The sequence below is a fragment of the Penaeus vannamei genome, chromosome 15 (assembly GCF_042767895.1).
Source record: "Penaeus vannamei isolate JL-2024 chromosome 15, ASM4276789v1, whole genome shotgun sequence".
Taxonomy (NCBI): domain Eukaryota; kingdom Metazoa; phylum Arthropoda; class Malacostraca; order Decapoda; family Penaeidae; genus Penaeus; species Penaeus vannamei.
The window spans coordinates 37217731-37245230 of NC_091563.1; the positions used below are offsets into that span (position 1 = coordinate 37217731).

At 40.9% G+C, this 27500-nt stretch overlaps 8 protein-coding genes across 8 annotated transcripts; 2 read left to right on the plus strand and 6 right to left on the minus strand.

Moving 5' to 3' along the window:
- Window positions 1-475: 475 nt before the first annotated feature.
- On the plus strand, window positions 476-840 carry LOC138864252 (dickkopf-related protein 3-like). The gene has a single exon (XM_070130926.1). The coding sequence runs from the start codon at window positions 479-481 to the stop codon at window positions 818-820; it is 342 nt and encodes a 113-aa protein (XP_069987027.1). The 5' UTR covers window positions 476-478; the 3' UTR covers window positions 821-840.
- A 4717-nt stretch (window positions 841-5557) lies between these two features.
- On the plus strand, window positions 5558-6401 carry LOC113816075 (dickkopf-related protein 3). The gene is made up of 2 exons (XM_070130236.1): window positions 5558-5743; window positions 5856-6401. Exons 1-2 carry the CDS (start codon window positions 5558-5560, stop codon window positions 6303-6305), a joined length of 636 nt encoding a protein of 211 aa, XP_069986337.1. The 3' UTR covers window positions 6306-6401.
- A 2039-nt stretch (window positions 6402-8440) lies between these two features.
- Window positions 8441-9188, minus strand: LOC113816074 (dickkopf-related protein 3). The gene is made up of 2 exons (XM_027368096.2): window positions 9003-9188; window positions 8441-8890 (listed from the first exon to the last, which is right to left on the minus strand). Exons 1-2 carry the CDS (start codon window positions 9186-9188, stop codon window positions 8441-8443), a joined length of 636 nt encoding a protein of 211 aa, XP_027223897.2.
- A 1728-nt stretch (window positions 9189-10916) lies between these two features.
- LOC113816078 (dickkopf-related protein 3-like) lies at window positions 10917-11820 on the minus strand. The gene is made up of 3 exons (XM_070130237.1): window positions 11799-11820; window positions 11477-11667; window positions 10917-11366 (listed from the first exon to the last, which is right to left on the minus strand). Exons 1-3 carry the CDS (start codon window positions 11818-11820, stop codon window positions 10917-10919), a joined length of 663 nt encoding a protein of 220 aa, XP_069986338.1.
- Window positions 11821-13896: 2076 nt separating this feature from the next.
- Window positions 13897-14680, minus strand: LOC113816072 (dickkopf-related protein 3). Its single transcript, XM_070130238.1, has 2 exons — window positions 14495-14680; window positions 13897-14382 (listed from the first exon to the last, which is right to left on the minus strand). Exons 1-2 carry the CDS (start codon window positions 14678-14680, stop codon window positions 13933-13935), a joined length of 636 nt encoding a protein of 211 aa, XP_069986339.1. The 3' UTR covers window positions 13897-13932.
- Window positions 14681-16384: 1704 nt separating this feature from the next.
- On the minus strand, window positions 16385-17184 carry LOC113816073 (dickkopf-related protein 3-like). Its single transcript, XM_027368095.2, has 2 exons — window positions 16999-17184; window positions 16385-16886 (listed from the first exon to the last, which is right to left on the minus strand). Exons 1-2 carry the CDS (start codon window positions 17182-17184, stop codon window positions 16437-16439), a joined length of 636 nt encoding a protein of 211 aa, XP_027223896.2. The 3' UTR covers window positions 16385-16436.
- Window positions 17185-19483: 2299 nt separating this feature from the next.
- On the minus strand, window positions 19484-20231 carry LOC138864174 (dickkopf-related protein 3-like). Its single transcript, XM_070130239.1, has 2 exons — window positions 20046-20231; window positions 19484-19933 (listed from the first exon to the last, which is right to left on the minus strand). Exons 1-2 carry the CDS (start codon window positions 20229-20231, stop codon window positions 19484-19486), a joined length of 636 nt encoding a protein of 211 aa, XP_069986340.1.
- A 1722-nt stretch (window positions 20232-21953) lies between these two features.
- On the minus strand, window positions 21954-22701 carry LOC113816081 (dickkopf-related protein 3). The gene is made up of 2 exons (XM_070130240.1): window positions 22516-22701; window positions 21954-22403 (listed from the first exon to the last, which is right to left on the minus strand). The coding sequence occupies exons 1-2, from the start codon at window positions 22699-22701 to the stop codon at window positions 21954-21956; spliced, it is 636 nt and encodes a 211-aa protein (XP_069986341.1).
- Window positions 22702-27500: the final 4799 nt, after the last annotated feature.

Consider the following 27500-nt stretch of genomic DNA (forward strand, 5'->3'; position numbering starts at 1 on the left):
TACGAGCCGGACAGGTGACGCACATTCAACTCACTCTCAAGTGCACACTCTTCTTCCTTGATAAGAAACCATGAACTTGTGTCTCTTCTTCCTGACGGTGGGGTGCCTGGTGACCCCCTGCATGGCACAAGGACTTTCCTGGCTCTTCAGACGCCTCCATAAAGCAGGTCGCCATAACATCCGCGACATCAGTGGCGGCCGTCACAACTCCCATCAACTGACGACAGATCAACCCTTCGACTTCTACAAACACTTGGTAAGTACAACTTTCTACATCAATTCCTTTCGTATATAAGAAAACATATATGTAAAAGGTTATGTGTACCAGTGAAAGATGTTACCAAATCTAATGATATAATTTGTTTTGCAGCGTCTGTGCACCAACGATCGTGTGTGTGGGCGCGGCCAGTTCTGCGACCAGCACTACGGCGTGTGTCGGGACCACGTGACGGAGGGACATTAGTGTCGTCGGGACGCCATGTGTGAGGGCGGATACGCCTGCATGTTCGGCCTGTGCCAAAAGCGCATCAAGCGTGGGCGTGAGGGCGCCAGGTGCCGCAAGGAGCGGGATTGTGGAGCAGGGATGTGCTGCGCCCGTCGCCATGGAGAGCAGGTGTGTCAGCGGCGTGTGCCGTTGGGCCACAAGTGCTACGTCCCTGAGGGCGGCCTCGACTACTCCATGAACCAGCTTTGTCCGTGCGAGAGCGGCCTTGTGTGCAAATACACGGCTCAACAGCCTCCTTCCAGGCACCAGCTCATGGCCCTCATGTCGGCGTACGAGGACATGCGGTGCGCAGCGCCCTCGCACCGCGTCGACTGACATGTCAGGAGTCGATTGTGTTCTCACGGTGTTTATCACAGATGAACTTCTAGTCATTAATATATTTTGTATAAGCTAATAAACTTTGTACCTTATATTCCATCTGTCTGAGTTTAATACTCCCTCATTATCAAACATACCTATTGACCTTGAAATAAGACACTATGTACAATAAAAACAGTAAAAAAACAGTGGCAATACTAATGAAGGCAGCTGCACCACATATACCGAGGAAAATATAATAGAATTATTGATTAGTGTACATAACATGGTTAGGTTGGTTAGGTTTTCTTAGGTTGGTTAGGTTGGTTAGACTTTGTTAGGTTGGTTAGGTTAGGTTTTGTTAGGTTGGTTAGGTTAGGTCATTTGATGTTGTTTAGGTTAGGTTGGGTTATGTTATGTTGGGTTGGGTTGATTAGGTTGGGTTAGGTCATGTTATGATGGGTTGGTTAGGTTATGTTGGGTTGGTTAGGTTGGGTTATGTTATGTTATGTTGGGTTGGTTATATTGGGTTAGGTTTGGTTATGTTATGTTGGGTTGATTAGGTTAGGTTTGGTTTTGTTATGTTGCGTTGGTTAGGTTAGGTTAGATTAGGTTTTGTTAGGTTGGTTAGGTTATGTTAGGTTAAGAAAGGATAGGTTGGTTAAGTTAGGGCAGCTTATGTTGGTTAGGTTAGGTTAGGTTTTGTTAGGTTAGGTTGATTAGGTTAGGTTAGGTTGGTTAGTTTAGGTTAGGTAAGGTTAAGTTATGTTAGGAAAGGATAGATTAGGTTGGGTTAGGTTAAGTTAGGTTAGGTTAGGTTGGTTAAGTTAGGTTAGGTTAGGTTAGGTTAGGTTAGGTTGGGTTGGGTTATGTTATGTTATGTTGGTTAGGTTAGGTTAGGTTGGGTTGGGTTATGTTATGATATGTTGGGTTGTTTAGGTTAGGTTAGGTTAGGTTGGGTAATATATTATGTTGGGTTGGGTTGGTTAGGTCATGTCATGTTGGGTTGGTTAGGTTAGGTTGGTTTAGGTTAGGTTGGGTTGGGTTGGGTTGGGTTGGGTTAGGTTAGGTTGGTTTAGGTTAGGTTGGGTTGGGTTGGGTTAGGTTAGGTTAGGTTAGGTTAGGTTAGGTTGGGTTGGGTTGCGTTGGGTTAGGTTGGGTTGGGTTGGCTTAGGTTAGGTTGGGTTAGGTTAGGTTAGGTTGGGTTGGGTTGGGTTGGGTCAGGTTGGGTTGGGTTAGGTTAGGATTGTTACGGTTAGGGTAAGAAATTTCCTTCGGGATTTCGGCAACACTTACTCCGGCGCTTCTTGCACCGGCTCCGGACTCTTGTTAGGATTTTGCATTTTTTTTTTTTTTTATTTACACTTTTGATTCCACTATTTCTCCTGTGTGTGTACCCCCCCCCCCCCCTTTCAGCCCCCGATTCTCCACGGGTCCCCAAAGACTGAAGGGGGTAGGACAAAAAAAAAAGCGCGGCTGACTTACTTAGAATTACCAAAACAGGGTACACACACACGTATAGAAATGAATATAAATACACGTAACCAGGATGGTTGTAATATCATCATTATTCATGGTGAATATAATTGTAAAATGGTTGACACAGTGATTGTCGTTTAGAAGTTTGTGACAAAATTAACATCTCGTTTAAATCACTTTAAAAATCAAATTAAAAGAAAAAGAATGAAATACGAAGATATTTCAGTTCACACATACACACACACACACACACACACACACACACACATACACACACACACACACACACAAATATATATATATATATATATATATATATATATATATATATATATATATATATATACCCACACATATATATCATGTGTGTGGGTGTGGGTTTATGTGTGTTTATATGCATATGCATAAACGAATAGATATACATGTATATGTATATCCATATATTTATTCATCCATTTTCCTCTCTTTCTATATGGAGTTCATGACGAACAAATTGCAAAAGGAACAACGAAGGGTATATTCGTGTGTTTTCTTGTTCTTCTCTTCGCTGTTCCTGTTGCTATCTATATACATCTAATCACTTGTACCAATCCTGATAAAATACAACACTAATTGTTCAGACACACCCATAAATCTCCATCAGGTATTAATTAGTACTTGGTGGGTCTACTTTAAATCTTTTTGTTCTTTTTACATCATTGTTAAAATTTATGATGAATGAATACGTGTTAAACGTAAATACTGGATTCTACAGTGCCAGTCCTCCACCGAATGTGCATGCCGTTCCTTATTCTGTGACCAACTGAGTCGAAGGAACAAGGAATGAGCAGCAGGTATACTTGTCATGAACAGGTGTGTAGACCCTTGGGCTGTTGGGCCTGTGGTCGTAAGATCCCATGATGTGTGCAATCACATGCGTATTTAATAAAAATTGGGTTTAACTAAAGTTATTTTAGAATCTTTTGTTCAAGGCGAGAAAATCGGTCACATAATCCCGGCTTTGGGTTACTTGCAGGGCATCTCGGGTCAAAGTAGGTACGATGGGCGGGCAAGTCATAATTGCTGCCCAACCCCTTGGCCGGATTAAGCTCCTCTATCCAAGACTCTTTTGAGAATTAGAGCCTATAGCTAATATGAATATTCAGATGATTTCCTGTTTGTATGAAGTTCACCACCGTTTGTATGATTGCGTGTACATTCATTTGGGATAGAAGTATGACCAGATTACCCCATAATGAAGGAATTTCATCCAGAGGAATGTAAGCAGTGGAATTAATCCAGGATTTTCGCTTATTATATTTTCTAGTATACAACGAGCTGAGTAAAACTCTGTTAGGCATACATATAGTTCCCTTATCATCCATACCATACGTAAATATTTGATTTTACAATGCCGGTGCTCCACCGAATGTGCCTGCCGTTCCTTGACTATTCTGTAACCAACACTGAGTCGAAGGAACAGGGAATGAGCAGCAGGCATACTTGTCATGAACAGGTTTGTAGACCCTTTGGATGTTGGGCCTGTGGTCGTAAGAGCCCACGATGTGTATGATCACATGAGTAGTGAATAAAAAAGTAGGTTTTAACTGAAATTCTTTTAAAATCTTTTGTTCAAGGGGAGAAAATCGGTCACATAATCCCGGCTTTAGGTTACTTGCAGGGCATCTCGGGTCAAAGTAGGTACGATGGGCGGGCAAGTCATAATTGCTGCCCCACCCCTTGACCGGATTAAGCTCCCTTTTCCAAGATTCTTTTTCGAATTAAAACCTATAACTAATATGAATATTCATATGATTTCTTGTTTGTATGAAGCGTGCTACCGTTTGAACGATTCCGTGTACACTCGTTCAGGATATCATGACTTCCAGATTATCCCATAAATAAAACACTGCCAGGCATACATATAAGTTCCCTTATCATCCATACCAGACATATGAATGTAGAATAGTTACCATAGAGGAGAGATTAGCTGTTTAGTTGAACACTGACATGCCACATCAGCACGGGATCAAGAAAATGGCATGTGTAAGCAGAAGTACCATGCATTCCTCTTGTTTATTATATCTCTTGGTTGTATTATCAGGCTTGTCTCAGTAAGTACTTGAAATCTACACGTGTTTATGCACTTTGACCTAAAGTGACGCCTATGAGGTATATAAAAATATGACATCAGGTCGTGAATCAGAGAATTTCATTTCATCACACATTTCATCTGCTTATCGAATAATTAATTTTCAATTAAAGGAAAATTGTTATGATTACATACACCCTGTTATCTAAATGAGAATTTGGTACCATTCAAATATCATGTTTCAGTGAGATCAGTATTGTGCTGATTCATAACTAAAGATATTTGTTAATTTTATTTAGATGCGATTGTTTCTGTGCTGCGTTTCATCAAAAATAGTACACTTCCTTGTATCCATTACCTTTACAATTTCTTTCGGATCTTGAACAGGTGTGTTGACCCTTGGGCTGTTGGGCCTGTGGTCGTAAGAGCCCACGATGTGTACGATCACACGAGTAGTGAATAAAAATGTGGGTTTAACTAACTAGAATTATTTTAGAATCTTTTGTTCGAGGCGAGAAAAGCGGTCACATAATCCCGGCTTTGGGTTACTTGCAGGGCATCCCGGGTCAAAGTAGGTACGATGGGCGGGCAAGTCATAATTGCTGCCCCACCCCTTGACCGGATTAAGCTCCCATATCCAAGACTCTTGATAATCAGATCCTATAGCTAATATGAATATTCATATGATTTCTTGTTTGTATGAAGTGCACTATCGTTTGTATGGTGGCGTGTACATTAATTTAGGATATCATGACCAGATTATCCCGTAAATAAAACACTGCCAGGCATACATATAGTTTCCTTGTGTGTTGATTCCTAAATTAAGATATTTGCTCATTAATTTAAATGTGATTGTTTCTGTGATGCGTTTCATTAAAAACAGTATACTTCCATTATCCATTCGGATCCACGGCGGACAGGAACAGGGAATCAGGACAGGTGAGAGGATTATGTGTCCAGGGGGCGGGCAAGTGATTATGACTTGCCCGCCCATCGTACCTACTTTGACCTAAGTTGACCTCCATAAATCCTCTATTATGTTTTTCCCGTAACGTCTGTAACAGGTGGATCAGGTGCTAGGCGTCGTCACGTGATCAGTCCTCTCATATATATAAGACCAGAGACTGTGATCAGGTCAGTACTAGCCGGACAGGTGACGCACACTCACTCACTCTCAAGTGCACACTCTTCCTTGATAAGAAACCATGAACTTGTGTCTCTTCTCCCTGACGGTGGGGTGCCTGGTGACCCCCTGCATGGCACAAGGACTTTCCTGGCTCTTCAGACGCCTCCATAAAGCAGGTCGCCATAACATCCGCGACATCAGTGGCGGCCGTCACAACTCCCATCAACTGACGACAGATCAACCCTTCGACTTCTACAAACACTTGGTAAGTACAACTTTCTACATCAATTCCTTTCGTATATAAGAAAACATATATGTAAAAGGTTGTGTACTAGTGAAAGATGTTACCAGATCTAATGATATCCTTTGTTTTGCAGCGTCTGTGCACCAACGATCGCGTGTGTGGGCGCGGCCAGTTCTGCGACCAGCACTACGGCGTGTGTCGGGACCACGTGACGGAGGGACACGAGTGTCGTCGGGACGCCATGTGTGAGGGCGGATACGCCTGCATGTTCGGCCTGTGCCAAAAGCGCATCAAGCGTGGGCGTGAGGGCGCCAGGTGCCGCAAGGAGCGGGATTGTGGAGCAGGGATGTGCTGCGCCCGTCGCCATGGAGAGCAGGTGTGTCAGCGGCGTGTGCCGTTGGGCCACAAGTGCTACGTCCCTGAGGGCGGCCTCGACTACTCCATGAACCAGCTTTGTCCGTGCGAGAGCGGCCTTGTGTGCAAATTCACGGCTCAACAGCCACCTTCCAGGCACCAGCTCATGGCCCTCATGTCGGCGTACGAGGACATACGCTGCGCAGCGCCCTCGCACCGCGTCGACTGACATGTCAGGAATCGATTGTGTTCTCACTGTATTTATCCCAGATGAACTTCTAGTCAAAAATATATCTTGAATAAGCTAATAAACTGTGTACCTTATATTCCGTCTGTCTGAATTTAATCCTCCCTCATTATTAAACTTACCTATTGACTTTGAATTAAGTCAGTATGTACAGTAAATAAATAAATAATAAAAAAAGTAATGGTAACAATATCAACATTATTATTCATGGTAAATGTAACTGCTAAAAGGTTAACTTACAGTAATCTTCATTTAGAAATTTGTGACATGATGAACACCATATCCCTTCGATCACTTTAAAAAAAACAAATGAATTTTTTTTTATATATATATGTATATATATATATATATATATATATATATATATATATATTTCTATATTCAAAGCACATGGAACATATTTCGTGACTACATCTCTTGTCTATCGTTAATAGAAATGACGTCCCTAATATTGTGCTGCAGAGCTTTTGTTTCTCATCCCAGACCTTCTATATGCTGTTGCTATTTAGGTGGAAGAATAATGATTACCAATTTTCTGTTATGATGACAAGAAAGAAAGAAAAGAAAGAAAAAAAAAGGAATAATATTACATAAGTTAATAACAACACCAAAACGTATAAAATAATGGAAAAGCTAGGGTGTACATTTTGTGTTCCAGTCAGCACTGCCTCTGCATTGCAAGTGACAAGATTCGACTTTCAGATTTCAGATTTAACAGTCTCTTGGAAGTTATTAAGTACATTCAGTTGTTCTACGTCATGTATGTGCGTGTGTATATATGCATATGTATATAAATGCACAAGCACACACACATGTAGCAATATCATAGCCTCCTCTGAAATATGCCTAGTCATGAACTTTTGATTTACTTTTATTTCTTTCTCTTACAATAAATAGTATTCACATGTGCACTTTTTAAAATGTATGATCTTTTCATGTCAAATGCCAAATGATTGTTTATTTACATATTTATGTTGTCAAAAAAATTGTAAGTCCTCAGTCTACTGTAAATAAATTTCTTCAGGAAGCTGAGTAAAGTATGATTCTAAATTAGAAACTTTATACAAACATTATATTTACTTAATAACTTTTCTAGTTTTTTGCCCTGTTGATGATAAGCCAAACAGACTAAACATGGTTGTACACAGTTTGTCTATTCCGGAATTGATACTGCCGTCAACCGGAATAGGTACACGCATGTATATATATATATATATATATATATATATATATATATATATATATATATATATATATATATATATATATATATGTATGTATATATATATATGTATGTATATATATATATATATATATATATATATATATATATATATATATGTATGTATGTATGGTTACGATCATTCTCTTGAATAAAGGAATCAGTTGAAATAATTCGTTCATATTCATTCCTTTCGCTTTCATTTGACTTTTAGCTGTCACGAACATCTAAATGGACTACTGTAAGCTGACGATTTTCCAATTGCTACAACTATGGTTATGTATCTATAGATATATCTACATTCATATGCTTAATCATCTATCTAATAGTGTATCTATTTACCTATCCAGACAACTGTAAACATTGGATACTTGATGCGATTTAACTCAGCGATTTTTCTTTCGAATCATTACTTTGAATATATCTTGGAGAACTTTGTTCTTCAGGGGTTTGTTATACATACTGACCTAGTTTATCATCAATAGGTGAATTAGATAATGAGGGAGTATTAAATTCAGACGTGCAATAAGGTACAAAGTTTATTAGCTTAGACGTAGCTATTTATCTAATTATTTATTAATTTATTTATCTGTTCATTTAGCTAGATAAGTTATAGTCTATAAATACAACTGTAAACATGGGAATCTTAGGGCGATTTAACAACGATTTTTCTTTCGAATTATTACGTCTGATGTCTTTTAGTGAGACATTTTTGAGGGTTTTACCGTATCTACTGACCTAGTTTATTTGCACTGTGTAGTTCTAATATTGAGGGAGGGTTGAATTCAGACAGTTCGGGAAATTAGAGAAAGTTTATTAACTTATGCGAGATAAATTACTGACTAGAATTTCATCTGGGATAAACATAGTGAGAACACAATCGACTCCTTTCATGTCAGTCGACGCGGTGCGAGGGCGCTGCGCACCGCATGTCCTCGTGCGCCGACATGAGGGCCATGAGCTGGTGCCTGGAAGGAGGCTGTTGAGCCGTGAATTTGCACACAAGGCCGCTCTCGCACGGACAAAGCTGGTTCATGGAGTAGTCGAGGCCGCCCTCAGGGACGTAGCACTTGTGGCCCAACGGCACACGCCGCTGACACACCTGCTCTCCATGGCGACGGGCGCAGCACATCCCTGCTCCACAATCCCGCTCCTTGCGGCACCTGGAGCCCTCATGCCCACGCTTGATGCGCTTTTGGCACAGGCCGAACATGCAGGCGTATCCGCCCTCACACATGGCGTCCCGACGACACTCGTGTCCCTCCGTCACGTGGTCCCGACACACGCCGTAGTGCTGGTCGCAGAACTGGCCGCGCCCACACACGCGATCGTTGGTGCACAGACGCTGCAAAACAAAGGATATCATTAGATCTGGTAACATCTTTCACTAGTACACAACCTTTTACATATATGTTTTCTTATATACGAAAGGAATTGATGTAGAAAGTTGTACTTACCAAGTCTTTGTAGAAGTCGAAGGGTTGATCTGTCATCAGTTGATGGGAGTTGTGACGGCCGCCACTGATGTCGCGGATGTTATGGCGACCTGCTTTATGGAGGCGTCTGAAGAGCCAGGAAAGTCCTTGTGCCATGCAGGGGGTCACCAGGCATCCCACCGTCAGGAAGAAGAGACACAAGTTCATGATTTCTTATCAAGGAAGAGGAGTGTGCACTTGAGAGTGAATTGAGTGTGCGTCACCTGTCCGGCTAGTACTGACCTGATCACAGTCTCTGGTCTCATATATATGAGAGGACTGATCACGTGACGTCGCTTAGCACCTGATCCACCTGTTACAGACGTTACGGGAAAAACATAATAGAAGATTTACGGAGGTCAACTTAGGTCAAAGTAGGTACGATGGGCGGGCAAGTCATAATCACTTGCCCGCCCCCTGGACACATAATCCTCTCACCTGTCCTGATTCCCCGTTCCTGTCCGCTGTGGATCCGAATTGTAAGGATATTGGATACAAGGAAGTATACTGTTTTTAATGAAACGCATCACAGAAACAATCACATTTAAAGAAATGAGCATATATCTTAATTTAGGAATCAACACAAGGAAACTATATGTATGCCTGGCAGTGTTTTATTTATGGGATAATCTGGTCATGATATCCTAAATGAATGTACACGCCACCATACAAACGATAGTGCACTTCATACAAATAAGAAATCATATGAATATTCATATTAGCTATAGGATCTGATTATCAAGAGTCTTGGATATGGGAGCTTAATCCGGTCAAAGGGTGGGGCAGTAATTATGACTTGCCCGCCCATCGTACCTACTTTGACCCGAGATGCCCTGAAAGTAACCCAAAGACGGGATTATGTGACCGTTTTTCTCGCCTTGAACAAAAGATTCTAAAGGAATTTCAGTTAGTTAAATCCACATTTTTATTCACTACTCATGTGATCGTACACATCGTGGGCTCTTGCGACCACAGGCCCAACAGCCCAAGGGTCTACACACCTGTTCATGACAAGCATGCCTGCTGCTCCTTCCCTGTTCCTTCGACTCTGTTGGTCACTGAATAGTAAAGGAACGGCATGCACATTCGGTGGAGCACTGGCACTGTAGAATCCAGTATTTATGTTTAATACACGCGCATTTAATATGACATTCAGTGCTAATGTAAACAGAACAATAAGATTTGAAATACATCCACTAAGTAATCATTAACACATGATGGAGGTTTGTGAATGTTTTTTGAACAATCAGTGGAGTGGTATAGTATTAACACACAAATAAGTTAATATACGATCAGATAAGTCGTTTTAATATGGGGTGGTTCAAAATTTTTATTTTCACGAGCTTTAAATCAAATATCTTTTAAATTTTATTTTCAAAGGTTTAGAGGGGCTCATGTGAAATGATGGTCATTTTGTCATAAACTTCTAAATGGTGACTACTGAGTTTGCCATTTTATGATTACATTTACCATGAATGATAGTGTTGAGATTGTTTCCATTTTGGTTACATCTACATATATATATATATATATATATATATATATATATATATATATATATATATACATATATACATTCATATCTATATATATATATATATATATATATATATATATATATATATTCATATCTGTATTTGTGTCTGTGCACTCATCATTTATGTAATTAGCTATTAATTTTGCAAGATAAAATAACTGTAAACTTTGGACTTTTAATTTGATTTTTAAGGCTTTACGGACGTAGTTCATCTTTATTGGGTACGTTTGATAATGAGGGATGATTAAATTCAGACAGACGGAATATAAGGTAAGGTTTATTAGCTTATATAAAATACATTGCTGACTAGAAGTTCATCTGGGATAAATATATTGAGAACACAATCGACTCCTGCCATGTCAGTCGACGCGGTGCGAGGGCGCTGCGCAGCGCATGTCCTCGTGCGCCGACATGAGGGCCATGAGCTGGTGCCTGGAAGGAGGCTGTTGAGCCGTGTATTTGCACACAAGGCCGCTCTCGCACGGACAAAGCTGGTTCATGGAGTAGTCGAGGCCGCCCTCAGGGACGTAGCACTTGTGGCCCAACGGCACACGCCGCTGACACACCTGCTCTCCATGGCGACGGGCGCAGCACATCCCTGCTCCACAATCCCGCTCCTTGCGGCACCTGGCGCCCTCACGCCCACGCTTGATGCGCTTTTGGCACAGGCCGAACATGCAGTTGTATCCGCCCTCACACATGGCGTCCCGACGACACTCGTGTCCCTCCGTCACGTGGTCCCGACACACGCCGTAGTGCTGGTCGCAGAACTGGCCGCGCCCACACACGCGGTCGTTGGTACACAGACGCTGCAAAACAAAGGATATCATTAGATTTGGTAACATCTTTCACTAGTACACAACCTTTTACATATGTTTTCTTATATACGAAAGGAATTGATGTAGAAAGTTGTACTTACCAAGTGTTTGTAGAAGTCGAAGGGTTGATCTGTCATCAGTTGATGGGAGTTGTGACGGCCGCCACTGATGTCGCGGATGTTATGGCGACCTGCTTTATGGAGGCGTCTGAAGAGCCAGGAAAGTCCTTGTGCCATGCAGGGGGTCACCAGGCATCCCACCGTCAGGAAGAAGAGACACAAGTTCATGATTTCTTATCAAGGAAGAAGAGTGTGCACTTGAGAGTGAGTTGAGTGTGCGTCACTTGTCCGGCTAGTACTGACCTGATCACAGTCTCTGGTCTTATATATATGAGAGGACTGATCACGTGACGTCGCTTAGCACCTGATCCACCTGTTATAGACATTACGGGAAAAACATTATAGAAGATTTACGGAGGTCAACTTAGGTCAAAGTAGGTACGATGGGCGGGCAAGTCATAATCACTTGCCCGCCCCCTGGACACATAATCCTCTCACCTGTCCTGATTCCCCGTTCCTGTCCGCTGTGGATCCGAATTGTAAGGATATTGGATACAAGGAAGTATACTGTTTTTAATGAAACGCATCACAGAAACAATCACATTTAAAGAAATGAGCATATATCTTAATTTAGGAATCAACACAAGGAAACTATATGTATGCCTGGCAGTGTTTTATTTATGGGATAATCTGGTCATGATATCCTAAATGAATGTACACGCCACCATACAAACGATAGTGCACTTCATACAAACAAGAAATCATATGAATATCCGTATTAGCTATAGGATCTGATTATCAAGAGTCTTGGATATGGGAGCTTAATCCGGTCAAAGGGTGGGGCAGCAATTATGACTTGCCCGCCCATCGTACCTACTTTGACCCGAGATGCCCTGAAAGTAACCCAAAGACGGGATTATGTGACCGTTTTTCTCGCCTTGAACAAAAGATTCTAAAGGAATTTCAGTTAGTTAAATCCACATTTTTATTCACTACTCATGTGATCGCACACATCGTGGGCTCTTACGACCACAGGCCCAACAGCCTAAGGGTCTACACACCTATTCATGACAAGTATGCCTGCTGCTCCTTCCCTGTTCCTTCGACTCAGTGTTGGTCACTGAATAGTTAAGAAACGGAATGCACATTCGGTGGAGCACCGGCACTGTAGAATCCAGTATTTACGTTTAACATGCATTTATTCAATATAACATTCAAAGAGGATACAAAAAGACCAATAAGATTTAAACTACATCCATTGAGAACTCATAAGCACCTGATGGAGATTTATGAGTGTGTCTGAACAATCAGTGGAGGGGTATTTTATCAACGCTGGCGCAAATAGATAGATGAATATATAGATAAATAAGTAAATGGATAAATAGATGAATAGATAGATAAGTAAATATATATATACATATATATACACGCGTTTATGTATGTATCCATATACGTATAGATTTGTGTGTACATATATATACATACATACACATATATATATGATATATAAATTGTGTGTGTGCATGTGGAAATGAGACGTCTCCGTTTAGAACACCCGTGAACACCAAACTGATGACCTGGATGTCGAAACCTGTCATTTGCAATGTAATGGTGTTGATGATTACAACACAACTCTTTGGGGTGAAAATGCGCTTTGTCCTTTTGTCTCGCCAATTGGACTGTTTTAGTAGCCTTAGTTTTCCATTATATTGGAGGCTTTTAGTATTGACTTTAACTGATATCGTTGCTGCTCCTATTATATCATTAACTATTATCACTTCAATTATCATTATTATGCCACTTGAAGAGAAACAGTTTATAACAAGTCTAGGATGAGACAAAAACAATTAGTACAGTAGACAGGTAAAAAAAAAAAAAAAAAAAAAAATCTGCAGCATATTTCTAGGGCCACATGTTTATTAGAAATATACAGGATACAGCCCCAAAATATGTTCCATACGATTTAAATACCGGAACCAACAAAAATATTTTGTTCGTATATATATTTTTTCCCTTTCTTTTCATTTGATTTTTTTGTAAGTGATTTAATTGAGATGTTCTGAATTCTACTGTAAGTTTGCCATTCTAAAATAACATTTACCATTAATAATGATGTTGACATTACCTTTTTTATATGAATCTATCTATATATCTATATATCTATACTCACCATTTATCTAATTATTTATTCATTTGTTTATCTGTTCATTTAGCTTGATAAGTTAGTCTATGAAAATAACTGTAAACATTAGGATCTTACTGCGATTTAACGATTTTTTTTCGAATTGCGTCTGATGTCTTTTAGTGAGACATTTTTGAGGGTTTTACCGTACCTACTGACCTAGTTTATCTGCACTGGGTAGATCTATTATTGAGTGAGGGTTAAATTCAGACAGTTCGGAAAATTAGATAAGGTTTATTAACTTATGCGAGATAAATTACTGACTAGAATTTCATCTGGGATAAACACAGTGAGAACACAATCGACTCCTGACATGTCAGTCGACGCGGTGCGAGGGCGCTGCGCAGCGCATGTCCTCGTGCGCCGACATGAGGGCCATGAGTTGGTGCCTGGAAGGAGGCTGTTGAGCCGTGTATTTGCACACAAGGCCGCTCTCGCACGGACAAAGCTGGTTCATGGAGTAGTCGAGGCCGCCCTCAGGGACGTAGCACTTGTGGCCCAACGGCACACGCCGCTGACACACCTGCTCTCCATGGCGACGGGCGCAGCACATCCCTGCTCCACAATCCCGCTCCTTGCGGCACCTGGCGCCCTCACGCCCACGCTTGATGCGCTTTTGGCACACGCCGAACATGCAGGCGTATCCGCCCTCACACATGGCGTCCCGACGACACTCGTGTCCCTTCGTCACGTGGTCCCGACACACGCCGTAGTGCTGGTCGCAGAACTGGCCGCGCCCACACACGCGATCGTTGGTGCACAGACGCTGCAAAACAAAGGATATCATTAGATCTGGTAACATCTTTCACTAGAACATAACCTTTTACATATATGGTTTCTTATATACGAAAGGAATTGATATAGAAAGTTGTACTTACCAAGTGTTTGTAGAAGTCGAAGGGTTGATCTGTCGTCAGTTGATGGGAGTTGTGACGGCCGCCACTGATGTCGCGGATGTTATGGCGACCTGCTTTATGGAGGCGTCTGAAGAGCCAGGAAAGTCCTTGTGCCATGCAGGGGGTCACCAGGCACCCCACCGTCAGGGAGAAGAGACACAAGTTCATGGTTTCTTATCAAGGAAGAGGAGTGTGCACTTGAGAGTGAGTTGAGTGTGCGTCACCTGTCCGGCTAGTACTGACCTAATCACAGTCTCTGGTCTTATATATATGAGAGGACTGATCACGTGACGACGCCTAGCACCTGATCCACCTGTTACAGACGTTACGGGAAAAAAAACATAATAGAAGATTTACGGAGGTCAACTTAGGTCAAAGTAGGTACGATGGGCGGGCAAGTCATAATCACTTGCCCGCCCCCTGGACACATGATCCTCTCACCTGTCCTGATTCCCCGTTCCTGTCCGCTGTGGATCCGAAAGAAACTAAGGGTAATGGATACAAGGAAGTGTACTATTTTTGCTGAAACGCACCACAGAAAATATCGCATTTAAACAAATTAACAAATATCTTAATTCATGAATCAACATAATCTCACTGATCTCACCGAAACATGATATTTGAATGATACCAAATTCTCATTCAGATAACATAAATATAGCTATTATACATAAACAACTATTTTCCTTTAACTGAAGATTAATTTTTCGATAAGCAGATAAAATTGTATGATGAAATGAATATCTCAGATTCACGACCTGATGTCAATTTTGTATACGTTTTAGACTTAATAAATGTCCCTTTAGATCAAAGTGCATAAAGTCACGTGCTGATTTCAATCACTTTCTAAGACAAGCCTGAAAATAGAGCAAGGAGATATGATAAATTATAAGAGTGCATGGTACCTCTGCTTACACATGCCATTTCCTGACCCCGTGCTGAAGTGGCATGTCAGTGTTCATCTAAGCAGGTAATCTCTCTATGGTAACTATTTAACTATTCTACATTCGTATGCCTGGTGTGCATGATAAGGAAACTATATGTATGCCTGACAGTGTTTTATTCATGGGATAATTTGGAGGTCATGATATCCTAAATGAATGAATGTACACGGAATCATTCAAACGGTAGCACGCTTCATACAAACAAGAAATCATATGAATATTCATATTAGTTATAGGTCCTAATTCTCAAAAGAGTCTTGGATAGGGGAGCTTAATCCGGTCAAGGGGTGGGGCAGCAATTATGACTTGCCCGCCCATTGTACCTACTTTGACCCGAGATGCCCTGCAAGTAACCCAAAGACGGGATTATGTGACCGCTTTTCTCGCCTTGAACAAAAGATTCTAAAAGAATTTTAGTTAGTTAAACCCACTTTTTATTCTATACTCATGTGATCATACACATCATGGGCTCTTACGACCACAGGCCCAACAGCCTAAGGGTCTACACACCCGTTCATGACAAGTATGCCTGCTGTCTCTTTCCTGTTCCTTCGACTCTGTTGGTCATTGTATAGTTAAGGAACGGCATGCACATTCGGTGACAAATGGTGACTACTGAAAGTCTGCCATTTTATGATTACATTTACCATGAATGATAGTGTTGAGATTGTTTCCATTTTTGGTTACATCAACATATATATATATATATTCATATCTGTATTTGTGTCTATGCACTCATCATTTATGTAATTAGCTATTAATTTTGCAAGATAAAACAACTGTAAACTTTAGACTTTTAATTTGATTTTTAAGGCTTTACGGACGTAGTTCATCTTTATTGGGTACGTTTGATAATGAGGGATGATTAAATTCAGACAGACGGAATATAAGGTAAGGTTTATTAGCTTATATAAAATACATTGCTGACTAGAAGTTCATCTGGGATAAATATATTGAGAACACAATCGACTCCTGACATGTCAGTCGACGCGGTGCGAGGGCGCTGCGCAGCGCATGTCCTCGTACGCCGACATGAGGGCCACGAGCTGGTGCCTGGAAGGAGGCTGTTGAGCCGTGTATTTGCACACAAGGCCGCTCTCGCACGGACAAAGCTGGTTCATGGAGTAGTCGAGGCCGCCCTCAGGGACGTAGCACTTGTGGCCCAACGGCACACGCCGCTGACACACCTGCTCTCCATGGCGACGGGCGCAGCACATCCCTGCTCCACAATCCCGCTCCTTGCGGCACCTGGCGCCCTCACGCCCACGCTTGATGCGCTTCTGGCACAAGCCAAACATGCAGTCGTATCCGCCCTCACACATGGCGTCCCGACGACACTCGTGTCCCTCCGTCACGTGGTCCCGACACACGCCGTAGTGCTGGTCGCAGAACTGGCCGCGCCCACACACGCGGTCGTTGGTGCACAGACGCTGCAAAACAAAGGATATCATTAGATCTGGTAACATCTTTCACCAGTACATAATCTTTTACATATATGTTTTCTTATATACGAAAGGAATTAATGTAGAAAGCTGTACTTACCAAGTGTTTGTAGGAGTCGAAGGGTTGATCTGTCATCAGTTGATGGGAGTTGTGTCGGCCGCCACTGAGGTCGCGGATGTTATGGCGACCTGCTTTATGGAGGCGTCTGAAGAGCCAGGAAAGTCCTTGTGCCATGCAGGGGGTCACCAGGCATCCCACCGTCAGGAAGAAGAGACACAAGTTCATGGTTTCTTATCAAGGAAGAAGAGTGTGCACTTGAGAGTGAGTTGAGTGTGCGTCACCTGTCTGGCTAGTACTGACCTGGTCACAGTCTCTGGCCTCATATGTATGAGAGGACTGATCACGTGACGTCGCTTAGCACCTGATCCACCTGTTATAGACATTACGGGAAAAACATTACAGAAGATTTACGGAGGTCAACTTAGGTCAAAGTAGGTACGATGGGCGGGCAAGTCATAATCACTTGCCCGCCCCCTGGACACATAATCCTCTCACCTGTCCTGATTCCCCCTTCCTGTCCGTTGTGGATCCGAAATGTAAGGATAATGGATACAAGGAAGTGTACTGTTTTTAATGAAACGCATCACAGAAACAATCACATTTAAAGAAATGAGCATATATCTTAATTTAGGAATCAACACAAGGAAACTATATGTATGGCTGGCAGTGTTTTATTTATGGGATAATCTGGTCATGATATCCTAAATGAATGGATATGCCACCATACAAACGATAGTGCACTTCATACAAACAAGAAATCATATGAATATTCATATTAGCTATAGGATCTGATTATCAAGAGTCTTGGATAGGGGAGTTTAATCCGGTCAAGGGGTGGGGCAGCAATTATGACGTGCCCGCCCATCGTACCTACTTTGACCCGAGATGCCCTGAAAGTAACCCAAAGACGGGATTATGTGACCGTTTTTCTCGCCTTGAACAAAAGATTCTAAAATAATTTTAGTTAGTTAAACCCACATTTTTATTCACTACTCGTGTGATCGTACACATCGTGGGCTCTTACGGCCACAGGCCCAACAGCCCAAGGGTCTACACACCTGTTCATGACAAGCATACCTGCTGCTCATTCCCTGTTTCTTCGACTCAGTGTTGGTCACTGAATAGTTAAGGAACGGCATGCACATTCGGTGGAGCACTAGCACTGTCAAATCCAGCATTTACGTTTAACATGCATTTATTCAATATAACATTCAACGAGAATACAAAAAGACCAATAAGATTTAAACTAAATCCATTGAGAACTCACAAGCACCTGATGGAGACTTACGGGTGTGTCTGAACAATCAGTGGAGGGGTATTTTATCAACGCTGCCACAAATAAATAGATGAATATATAGATAAATAAGTAAATGAATAAATAGATGAATAGATAGATAAGCAAATATATACATATATATATATATATACATATATATATACACGTGTTTATGTATGTATCCATATACGCATAGATTTGAGTGTACATATATACATACACACACACACACACACACACACACACACACACACACACACACACACACACACACACATATATATATATATATATATATATATATATATATATACATATATATATACGTGTTTATGTATATATCCATATATGCGTATATTTGTATGTACATACACACACACACACACACACACACACACACACACACACACACACACACATATATATATATATATATATATATATATATATATATATATACATATATAAATGTGTGTGTGCATGTGGAAATGAGAACGCCCGTGAACACCAAACTGATGGCCTGGAAGTCGAAACCTGTCATTTGCAATGTAGAGGCGATGCTGATTACAGCACAACAATTAGTACAGTAGACAGGTATAAAAAAAAAATCTGCAGCGTATTTCTAGGGCCCCATTTTTATTAGATATATACAGGAGACAACCCCAAAATATGATCCACACGATTTAAATACATGAGCCAACAAAAATATTTTGTTTGTATATATATCTTTCCCCTTTCTTTTGATTTTTATTGATTTTTTTTTTTTTTTTTTTTTTTGTAAGTGATTTAAGTGAGATGTTCTGATGTCTACTGTAAGTTTGCCATTCTAAAATAACAATTACCATTAATAATGATGTTGACATTACCTTTTTATATGAATCTATTTATGTATCTATATCACATCTATACTCATCATTTATCTAATTATTTATTCATTTATTTATCTGTTCATTTAGCTAGATAAGTTATAGTCTATAAAAGCTGTTAATATTGGGATCTTAATCCGATTTAACTCAACGATTTTTTTTCGAATTGTTACGTCTGATGTCTTTTAGTGAGACATTTTTGAGGGTTTTACCGTATCTACTGACCTAGTTTATCTGCACTGTGTAGGTCTAATATTGAGCGAGGGTTGAATTCAGACAGTTCGGAAAATTAGATAAAGTTTATTAACTTATGCGAGATAAATAACCGACTAGAATTTAATCTGGGATAAGTACAGTGAAAACATAATCAACTGCTTTCATGTCAGTCGACGCGGTGCGAGGGCGCTGCGCAGCGCATGTCCTCGTGCGCCGACATGAGGGCCATGAGCTGGTGCCTGGAAGGAGGCTGTTGAGACGTGAATTTGCACACAAGGCCGCTCTCGCACGGACAAAGCTGGTTCATGGAGTAGTAGAGGCCGCCCTCAGGGACGTAGCACTTGTGGCCCAACGGCACACGCCGCTGACACACCTGCTCTCCATGGCGACGGGCGCAGCACATCCCTGCTCCACAATCCCGCTCCTTGCGGCACCTGGCGCCCTCACGCCCACGCTTGATGCGCTTTTGGCACAGGCCGAACATGCAGGCGTATCCGCCCTCACACATGGCGTCCCGACGACACTCGTGTCCCTCCGTCACGTGGTCCCGACACACGCCGTAGTGCTGGTCGCAGAACTGGCCGCGCCCACACACGCGATCGTTGGTGCACAGACGCTGCAAAACAAAGGATATCATTAGATCTGGTAACATCTTTCACTAGAACATAACCTTTTACATATATGTTTTCTTAAATACGAAAGGAATTGATATAGAAAGTTGTACTTACCAAGTGTTTGTAGAAGTCGAAGGGTTGATCTGTCGTCAGTTGATGGGAGTTGTGACGGCCGCCACTGATGTCGCGGATGTTATGGCGACCTGCTTTATGGAGGCGTCTGAAGAGCCAGGAAAGTCCTTGTGCCATGCAGGGGGTCACCAGGCACCCCACCGTCAGGGAGAAGAGACACAAGTTCATGGTTTCTTATCAAGGAAGAGGAGTGTGCACTTGAGAGTGAGTTGAGTGTGCGTCACCTGTCCGGCTCGTACTGACCTGATCACAGTCTCTGGTCTTATATATATGAGAGGACTGATCACGTGACGACGCCTAGCACCTGATCCACCTGTTATAGACGTTACGGGAAAAACATAATAGAGGATTTACGGAGGTCAACTTAGGTCAAAGTAGGTACGATGGGCGGGCAAGTCATAATCACTTGCCCGCCCCCTGGACACATCCTCTCACCTGTCCTGATTCCCCGTTCCTGTCCGTTGTCGATCCGAAACGTAAGGATAATGGATACAAGGAAGTGTACTGTTTTTAATGAAACGCATCACAGAAACAATCACATTTAAACAAATGAGCAAATATCTTAATTTAGGAATCAATACACAAGGAAACTATATGTATGCCTGGCAGTGTTTTATTTATGGGATAATCTGGTCATGATATCCTAAATGAATGTACACGCCACCATACAAACGATAGTGCACTTCATACAAACAGTAAATCATATGAATATTCGTATTAGCTATAGGATCTAATTATCAAGAGTCTTGGATATGGGAGCTTAATCCGGTCAAGGGGTGGGGCAGCAATTATGATTTGCCCGCCCATTGTACCTACTTTGACCCGAGATGCCCTGCACGTAACCCAAAGGCGGGATTATGTGACCGCTTTTCTCGCCTTGAACAAAAGATTCTAAAGAATTTCAGTTAGTTAAACCCACTTTTTATTCAATACTCACTTTTTATTTAATACTCATGTGATCGTACACATCGTGGGCTCTTGCGACCACAGGCCCAACAGCCCAAGGGTCTACACACCTGTTCATGACAAGTATGCCTGCTGCCTCTTCCCTGTTCCTTCGACTGTGTTGGTCACTGAATAGTTAAGGAACGGCATGCACATTCGGTGGAGCACCGGCACTGTAGAATCCAGTATTTATGTTTAATACACGCGCATTTAATATGACATTCAGTGCTAATATAAACAGAACAATAAGATTTGAAATACATCCACTAAGTACTCATAAACACATGATGGAGGTTTGTGAATGTTTTTTGGACAATCAGTGGAGTGGTATAGTATTAACACACAAATAAGTTAATCAATATACGATCAGATAAGTCAAGTTTTAATATGGGGTAGTTCACTTTTTTTTTCACGAGCTTTAAATAAAATATCTTTTAAATTTTCTTTTCATAAGTTTTAAAGGGGCTCATGTGAAATGATGGTCATTTTGTCAAAAACTTCTAAATGGTGACTACTGAAAGTTTGCCATTTTATGATTACATTTACCATGAATGATAGTGTTGAGATTGTTTCCATTTTGGTTACATCTACATATATATATATATATATATATATATATATATATATATATATATATACATATATATATACATATATATATATATTCATATCTGTATTTGTGTCTATGCACTCATCAATTATGTAATTAGCTATTAATTTCGTAAGATAAGACAACTGTAAACTTTGGACTTTTAATTTGATTTTTAGGGCTTTACTGTACGTACGGACGTAGTTCATCTTTATTGGGTACGTTTGATAATGAGGGATGATTAAATTCAGACAGACGGAATATAAGGTAAGGTTTATTAGCTTATATAAAATACATTGCTGACTAGAAGTTCATCTGGGATAAATATATTGAGAACACAATCGACTCCTGACATGTCAGTCGACGCGGTGCGAGGGCGCTGCGCAGCGCATGTCCTCGTGCGCCGACATGAGGGCCATGAGCTGGTGCCTGGAAGGAGGCTGTTGAGCCGTATATTTGCACACAAGGCCGCTCTCGCACGGACAAAGCTGGTTCATGGAGTAGTCGAGGCCGCCCTCAGGGACGTAGCACTTGTGGCCCAACGGCACACGCCGCTGACACACCTGCTCTCCATGGCGACGGGCGCAGCACATCCCTGCTCCACAATCCCGCTCCTTGCGGCACCTGGCGCCCTCACGCCCACGCTTGATGCGCTTTTGGCACAGGCCGAACATGCAGTTGTATCCGCCCTCACACATGGCGTCCCGACGACACTCGCGTCCCTCCGTCACGTGGTCCCGACACACGCCGTAGTGCTGGTCGCAGAACTGGCCGCGCCCACACACGCGGTCGTTGGTGCACAGACGCTGCAAAACAAAGGATATTATTAGATCTGGTAACATCTTTCACTAGTACATAACCTTTTACATATATGTTTTCTTATATACGAAAGGGATTGATGTAGAAAGTTGTACTTACCAAGTCTTTGTAGAAGTCGAAGGGTTGATCTGTCGTCAGTTGATGGGAGTTGTGACGGCCGCCACTGATGTCGCGGATGTTATGGCGACCTGCTTTATGGAGGCGTCTGAAGAGCCAGGAAAGTCCTTGTGCCATGCAGGGGGTCACCAGGCATCCCACCGTCAGGAAGAAGAGACACAAGTTCATGATTTCTTATCAAGGAAGAAGAGTGTGCACTTGAGAGTGAGTTGAGTGTGCGTCACCTGTCTGGCTAGTACTGACCTGATCACAGTCTCTGCTCTCATATATATGAGAGGACTGATCACGTGACGACGCCTAGCACCTGATCCACCTGTTACAGACGTTACGGGAAAAAATAATAGAAGATTTACGGAGGTCAACTTAGGTCAAAGTAGGTACGATGGGCGGGCAAGTCATAATTACTAGCCCGCCCCCTAGACACATAATCCTCTCACCTGTCCTGATTCCCCGTTCCTGTCCGCTGTGGATCCGAAAGAAACTGTAATGGTAATGGATACAAGGAAGTGTACTATTTTTAATGAAAAGTACCACAGAAAATATCGCATTTAAACAAAATAACAAATATCTTAATTCATGAATCAACACAATCTCACTGATCTCACCGAAACATGATATTTGAATGGTACCAAATTCTCATTCAGATAACATAAACATAGCTATTATACATAAACAACTATTTTCCTTTAAATGAAGATGAATTTTTCGATAAGCAGATAAAATTGTATGATGAAATGAATATCTCAGATTCACGACTTGATGTCAGTTTTGTATACGTTTTAGACTTAATAAACGTCCCTTTAGGTCAAAGTGCATAAACTCACGTGCTGATTTCAATCCCTTTCTAAGACAAGCCTGAAAATAGAGCAAGGAGATATGATAAATTATAAGAGTGCATGGTACTTCTGCTTACACATGCCATTTTCCTGACCCCGTGCTGAAGTGGCATGTCAGTGTTCATCTAAGCAGGTAATCTCACCTCTATGGTAACTATTTAACTATTCTACATTCGTATGCCTGGCGTGCATGATAAGGAAACTATATGTATGCCTGGCAGTGTTTTATTTATGGGATAATCTGGAGGTCATGATATCCTAAATGAATGTACACGCAATCATTCAAACGGTAGCACGCTTCATACAAACAGGAAATTATCTAAACATTCATATGTTATAGGTTCTAATTCTCAAAAGAGTCTTGGATAGGGGAGCTTAATCCGGTCAAAGGGTGGGGCAGCAATTATGACTTGCCCGCCCATCGTACCTACTTTGACCCGAGATGCCCTGCAAGTAACCCAAAGAAGGGATTATGTGACCGCTTTTCTCGCCTTGAACAAAAGATTCTAAAAGAATTTTAGTTAGTTAAACCCACTTTTTATCAAATACTCATGTAATCATACACATCGTGGGCTCTTACGACCACAGGCCCAACAGCCCAAGGGTCTACACACCTGTTCATGACAAGTATGCCTGCTGCTCCTTCCCTGTTCCTTCGACTCTGTTGGTCACTGAATAGTTAAGGAACGGCATGCACATTCGGTGGAGCACCGGCACTGTAGAATCCAGTATTTATGTTTAATACACGCGCATCCAATATGACATTCAGTGCTAATGTAAACAGATCAATAAGATTTGAAATACATCCACTAAGTACTCATAAACACATGATGGAGGTTTGTGAATGTTTTTTAGAGAATCAGTGGAGTGGTATAGTATTAACACACAAATAAGTTAATGAATATGCGAACAGATATGTCAATTGATTAATGAATGTTTTGAATAAGACGTGGTTTAAAAATGTAAACAATTCCATAAACGTACAAAACGCACGCCAAGGGGGGGGAGGGGTAAACCTACTCGCACGCTTTTTAAATCCTATGAAAATATCGATGTCAGATCGTATCGAGTCTGTGTCTGAAGCTGAATTTTGTGAGCGGTCAATCAATTAATTCATATTGAAAGTGGGTATATTTAATAGTTAGTGTGAAATAGTATTTCTTAGACCTACCTGGTTCTGCTAATTGTCTCAATTGAAAATGGTCTTGATGCGTCTCCCAAATGAAAATAATCCCTAATTATGGAAATGATCCCCTATCAAGCTTGACTATCAGGAACATTTTCACAGGACTACCCTACCTGCTCAAGGGCACGCCTGACATCGACAATTTCAGGTGTACGCTTTTAGGGAATGTTGAAAATGTTGAACCACCTCCAAATAAAGCAAATCAAACACACACACATGTATATACATACACAGATCTATATCTATATGTGTGTGTGTGTGCGTGTGTGTGTTTATGCAGGCATGTATGTATGCGTATATGCAGATAGATGTACATTTAGAATTTGTATTGTATGTACAGCATATTCATAACATCCGCTTTAGTGCTCTCTCAGTTGTTTAAGTGCATATTTCTCATGTAAATGCATTTACGTTAATTATAAAGCATTTGATATCTAACTGTATATACAGCGATTTAAATAAAACATTATTGCAAACTTCCCTCCGAAAATTATAATTCTAAAATATGAAGAGAGATTCCTGGGTTTGCGTTTTTAAGAGAAAATCGCCTGGACAAATATAAATGAAGGTTAAAAAGACCAAATTTTGTTGAGATATATTAACCTAAATCTTGGTCTTTTTTAACAAGGGAGAGGCAAGTGACTGACGGTCAAGAAGGACGCAAGAGCCAGGTTTAGAAAAGATAGTTTATTATTACTTATTATTATTTGTTATCCCTTTTACCTGTTTTATTAGTGTATTTTGTAAAGCTCACTTTAGGATTTTGATGTTATTTTATAGTAATCCATATATTGGACTTTCTCCCAACAGATTGGCTTGAGAGTGGGTTTATGTTAATTAATCCGAAATGTCGCACAATAAACATGATGGTTCCAGCCCTGATGTTTCTCTTTCTGATACTACTCCGCCTCCCTCGCATTGAACCCATAAGATAGTTTATCTATCGTACGATTGCCATAAAACAGCTACAGTCTTTTGAAGTCATACGGAGAGATATGATCATTACATCAAAACTAGTGACTCCATATGTCAAGTTCCAATAAGGATGTTGTGATGCGCTTTCCTCTTCTCCATTTCCTTCCGCCTGGTGTGTGTGGACTAATGAATGTTGCGGAAATCTGCAAATGATTATTTCTCTGTTAGACGTGAGAAATTGGATTTCGGTACACCTCTACATCTGATAAGCTATTTTTAAAACAAAACTGTTTTGTTTCGAAAATGGTCATATCATCATATTCATCCATATTTCCTTTTACAGTTTCAGTCTGTAAGGATTAGCGGCTGAAATCTGTATTAACTTGTCTACAAAAAACGTGTCTGTCTATGCAAATACAAAATATTCATTAAGGCAGATACCAGGGATGTCACCAGGCTAGTGTGCATCGGCTTACAAACCTTCCATAAAACCTACGGTATTGCACTCCAGACTTCACTAACTCCAGCCATCTAATGTAACATTTACTTGACCAAGAAAACAACAGGCAGTGACAGAAAGACTTTAAAACAAAAACAGTTGAGTAGAATATAACTGTAATATATATGATCATGAAGGAAATTTGATATGAAAGTATAGTCCATGAATATGACCAGGAAAAGCAATGCCCTCAGTAACCTATACAAGTATATCTCTACCATAATCACTAAATGTCCCGGGATGTTAAATGTGCTATAATTGCATGAAGACCACAGTGCATGTCCTACTTGTGCTACATATAAAAGTACTGCTTTTCAGTAGGAATAACACCTCACACATATCGTGATTAGAAAATTAACGTACATTAAACTTTGTGTAAATGCCCTTCCAAGTGGGCATCTCTCAGCATAAATCTGGCCGCCGAGTTTACACACAATATGCAATTTGTAGATACTGGAATAATGGTTCCCACGACTAATGGAATCTGAACTGACGTTGCGTTGTAATCACTTTGCAATATTTAGATTCCGTTTTCACTGATAGCCTAATCTTAAAAGCAATGGGGGGAGGTATGTGATGGTTTCTTCCATCCTTTTAAATGCACTAAAGACACAATACATGTCAACCTTGTGGAACAAAATGACCAATGGGGCGCAGTCATCAATCTTGCTCACTCTTGAGTAGGAAAACGGAGTCGCAGATAGAGAGAATGACCAGTATGTTCTTATTTTTCCTGTAACCTAACCTAACCTAACGAAATTTCATAACGTAACCTAACCTAACCTAACGAAATTTCATAACGTAACCTAACCTAACCTAACGAAATTTCATAACGTAACCTAACCTAACCTAACGAAATTTCTTAACGTAACCTAACCTAACCTAACGAAATTTCATAACGTAACCTAACCTAACCTAACGAAATTTCTTAACCTAACCTAACCTAACCTAACGAAATTTCTTAACGTAACCTAACCTAACGTAACCTAACCTAACCAACTTAACCTAACCAACCTAACCTAACTTAACCTAACCTAACCTGACCTAACCTAACCTAACCAACCTAACCTAACCTAACCTAACCTAATCTAACCTAACCTACCCTAACCTAACCTAATCTAACCTAACCAACCTAACCTAACATAGCCAACCTAACCTAACTTAACTTAACTTAACTTAACTTAACATAACTTATAACATAACATAACATAACATAACATAACATAACATAACATAACATAACATAACATAACCAACATAACCTAACCTACCTAACCTAACCTAACCAACCTAACCTAACCTAACCAACCTAACCTTACCTAACCTAACCAACCTAACCTAACCTAACCTAACCTAACCAACCTAACCTAACCTAACCAACTTAACCTAACCAACTTAACCTAACCTAACCAACCTAACCTAACATAACCTAACCTAGCCAACCTAACCTAACATAGCATAACCAACCTAAAGTAACCTAACATAACCAACCTAACCTAACGTAACCTAACCTAACCTAACCAACCTAACC

What these genes read in the sequence shown, in the direction of transcription:
- LOC138864252 (XM_070130926.1), top strand. Translation starts at nt 479, where the DNA reads ATGTGTGAGGGCGGATACGCCTGCATGTTCGGCCTGTGCCAAAAGCGC.
- LOC138864174 (XM_070130239.1), bottom strand. Translation starts at nt 20,231, where the DNA reads ATGAACTTGTGTCTCTTCTCCCTGACGGTGGGGTGCCTGGTGACCCCC. An exon ending in TCGACTTCTACAAACACTTG is followed by an intron (nt 19,934 to 20,045) that starts GTAAGTACAACT and finishes TTTGTTTTGCAG; the next exon opens with CGTCTGTGCACCAACGATCG.
- LOC113816075 (XM_070130236.1), top strand. Translation starts at nt 5,558, where the DNA reads ATGAACTTGTGTCTCTTCTCCCTGACGGTGGGGTGCCTGGTGACCCCC. An exon ending in TCGACTTCTACAAACACTTG is followed by an intron (nt 5,744 to 5,855) that starts GTAAGTACAACT and finishes TTTGTTTTGCAG; the next exon opens with CGTCTGTGCACCAACGATCG.
- LOC113816081 (XM_070130240.1), bottom strand. Translation starts at nt 22,701, where the DNA reads ATGAACTTGTGTCTCTTCTTCCTGACGGTGGGATGCCTGGTGACCCCC. An exon ending in TCGACTTCTACAAAGACTTG is followed by an intron (nt 22,404 to 22,515) that starts GTAAGTACAACT and finishes TTTGTTTTGCAG; the next exon opens with CGTCTGTGCACCAACGACCG.
- LOC113816073 (XM_027368095.2), bottom strand. Translation starts at nt 17,184, where the DNA reads ATGAACTTGTGTCTCTTCTTCCTGACGGTGGGATGCCTGGTGACCCCC. An exon ending in TCGACTCCTACAAACACTTG is followed by an intron (nt 16,887 to 16,998) that starts GTAAGTACAGCT and finishes TTTGTTTTGCAG; the next exon opens with CGTCTGTGCACCAACGACCG.
- LOC113816074 (XM_027368096.2), bottom strand. Translation starts at nt 9,188, where the DNA reads ATGAACTTGTGTCTCTTCTTCCTGACGGTGGGATGCCTGGTGACCCCC. An exon ending in TCGACTTCTACAAAGACTTG is followed by an intron (nt 8,891 to 9,002) that starts GTAAGTACAACT and finishes TTTGTTTTGCAG; the next exon opens with CGTCTGTGCACCAACGATCG.
- LOC113816072 (XM_070130238.1), bottom strand. Translation starts at nt 14,680, where the DNA reads ATGAACTTGTGTCTCTTCTCCCTGACGGTGGGGTGCCTGGTGACCCCC. An exon ending in TCGACTTCTACAAACACTTG is followed by an intron (nt 14,383 to 14,494) that starts GTAAGTACAACT and finishes TTTGTTTTGCAG; the next exon opens with CGTCTGTGCACCAACGATCG.
- LOC113816078 (XM_070130237.1), bottom strand. Translation starts at nt 11,820, where the DNA reads ATGTCTATAACAGGTGGATCAG. An exon ending in GTCTATAACAGGTGGATCAG is followed by an intron (nt 11,668 to 11,798) that starts GTGCTAAGCGAC and finishes TTCCTTGATAAG; the next exon opens with AAATCATGAACTTGTGTCTC. An exon ending in TCGACTTCTACAAACACTTG is followed by an intron (nt 11,367 to 11,476) that starts GTAAGTACAACT and finishes TTTGTTTTGCAG; the next exon opens with CGTCTGTGTACCAACGACCG.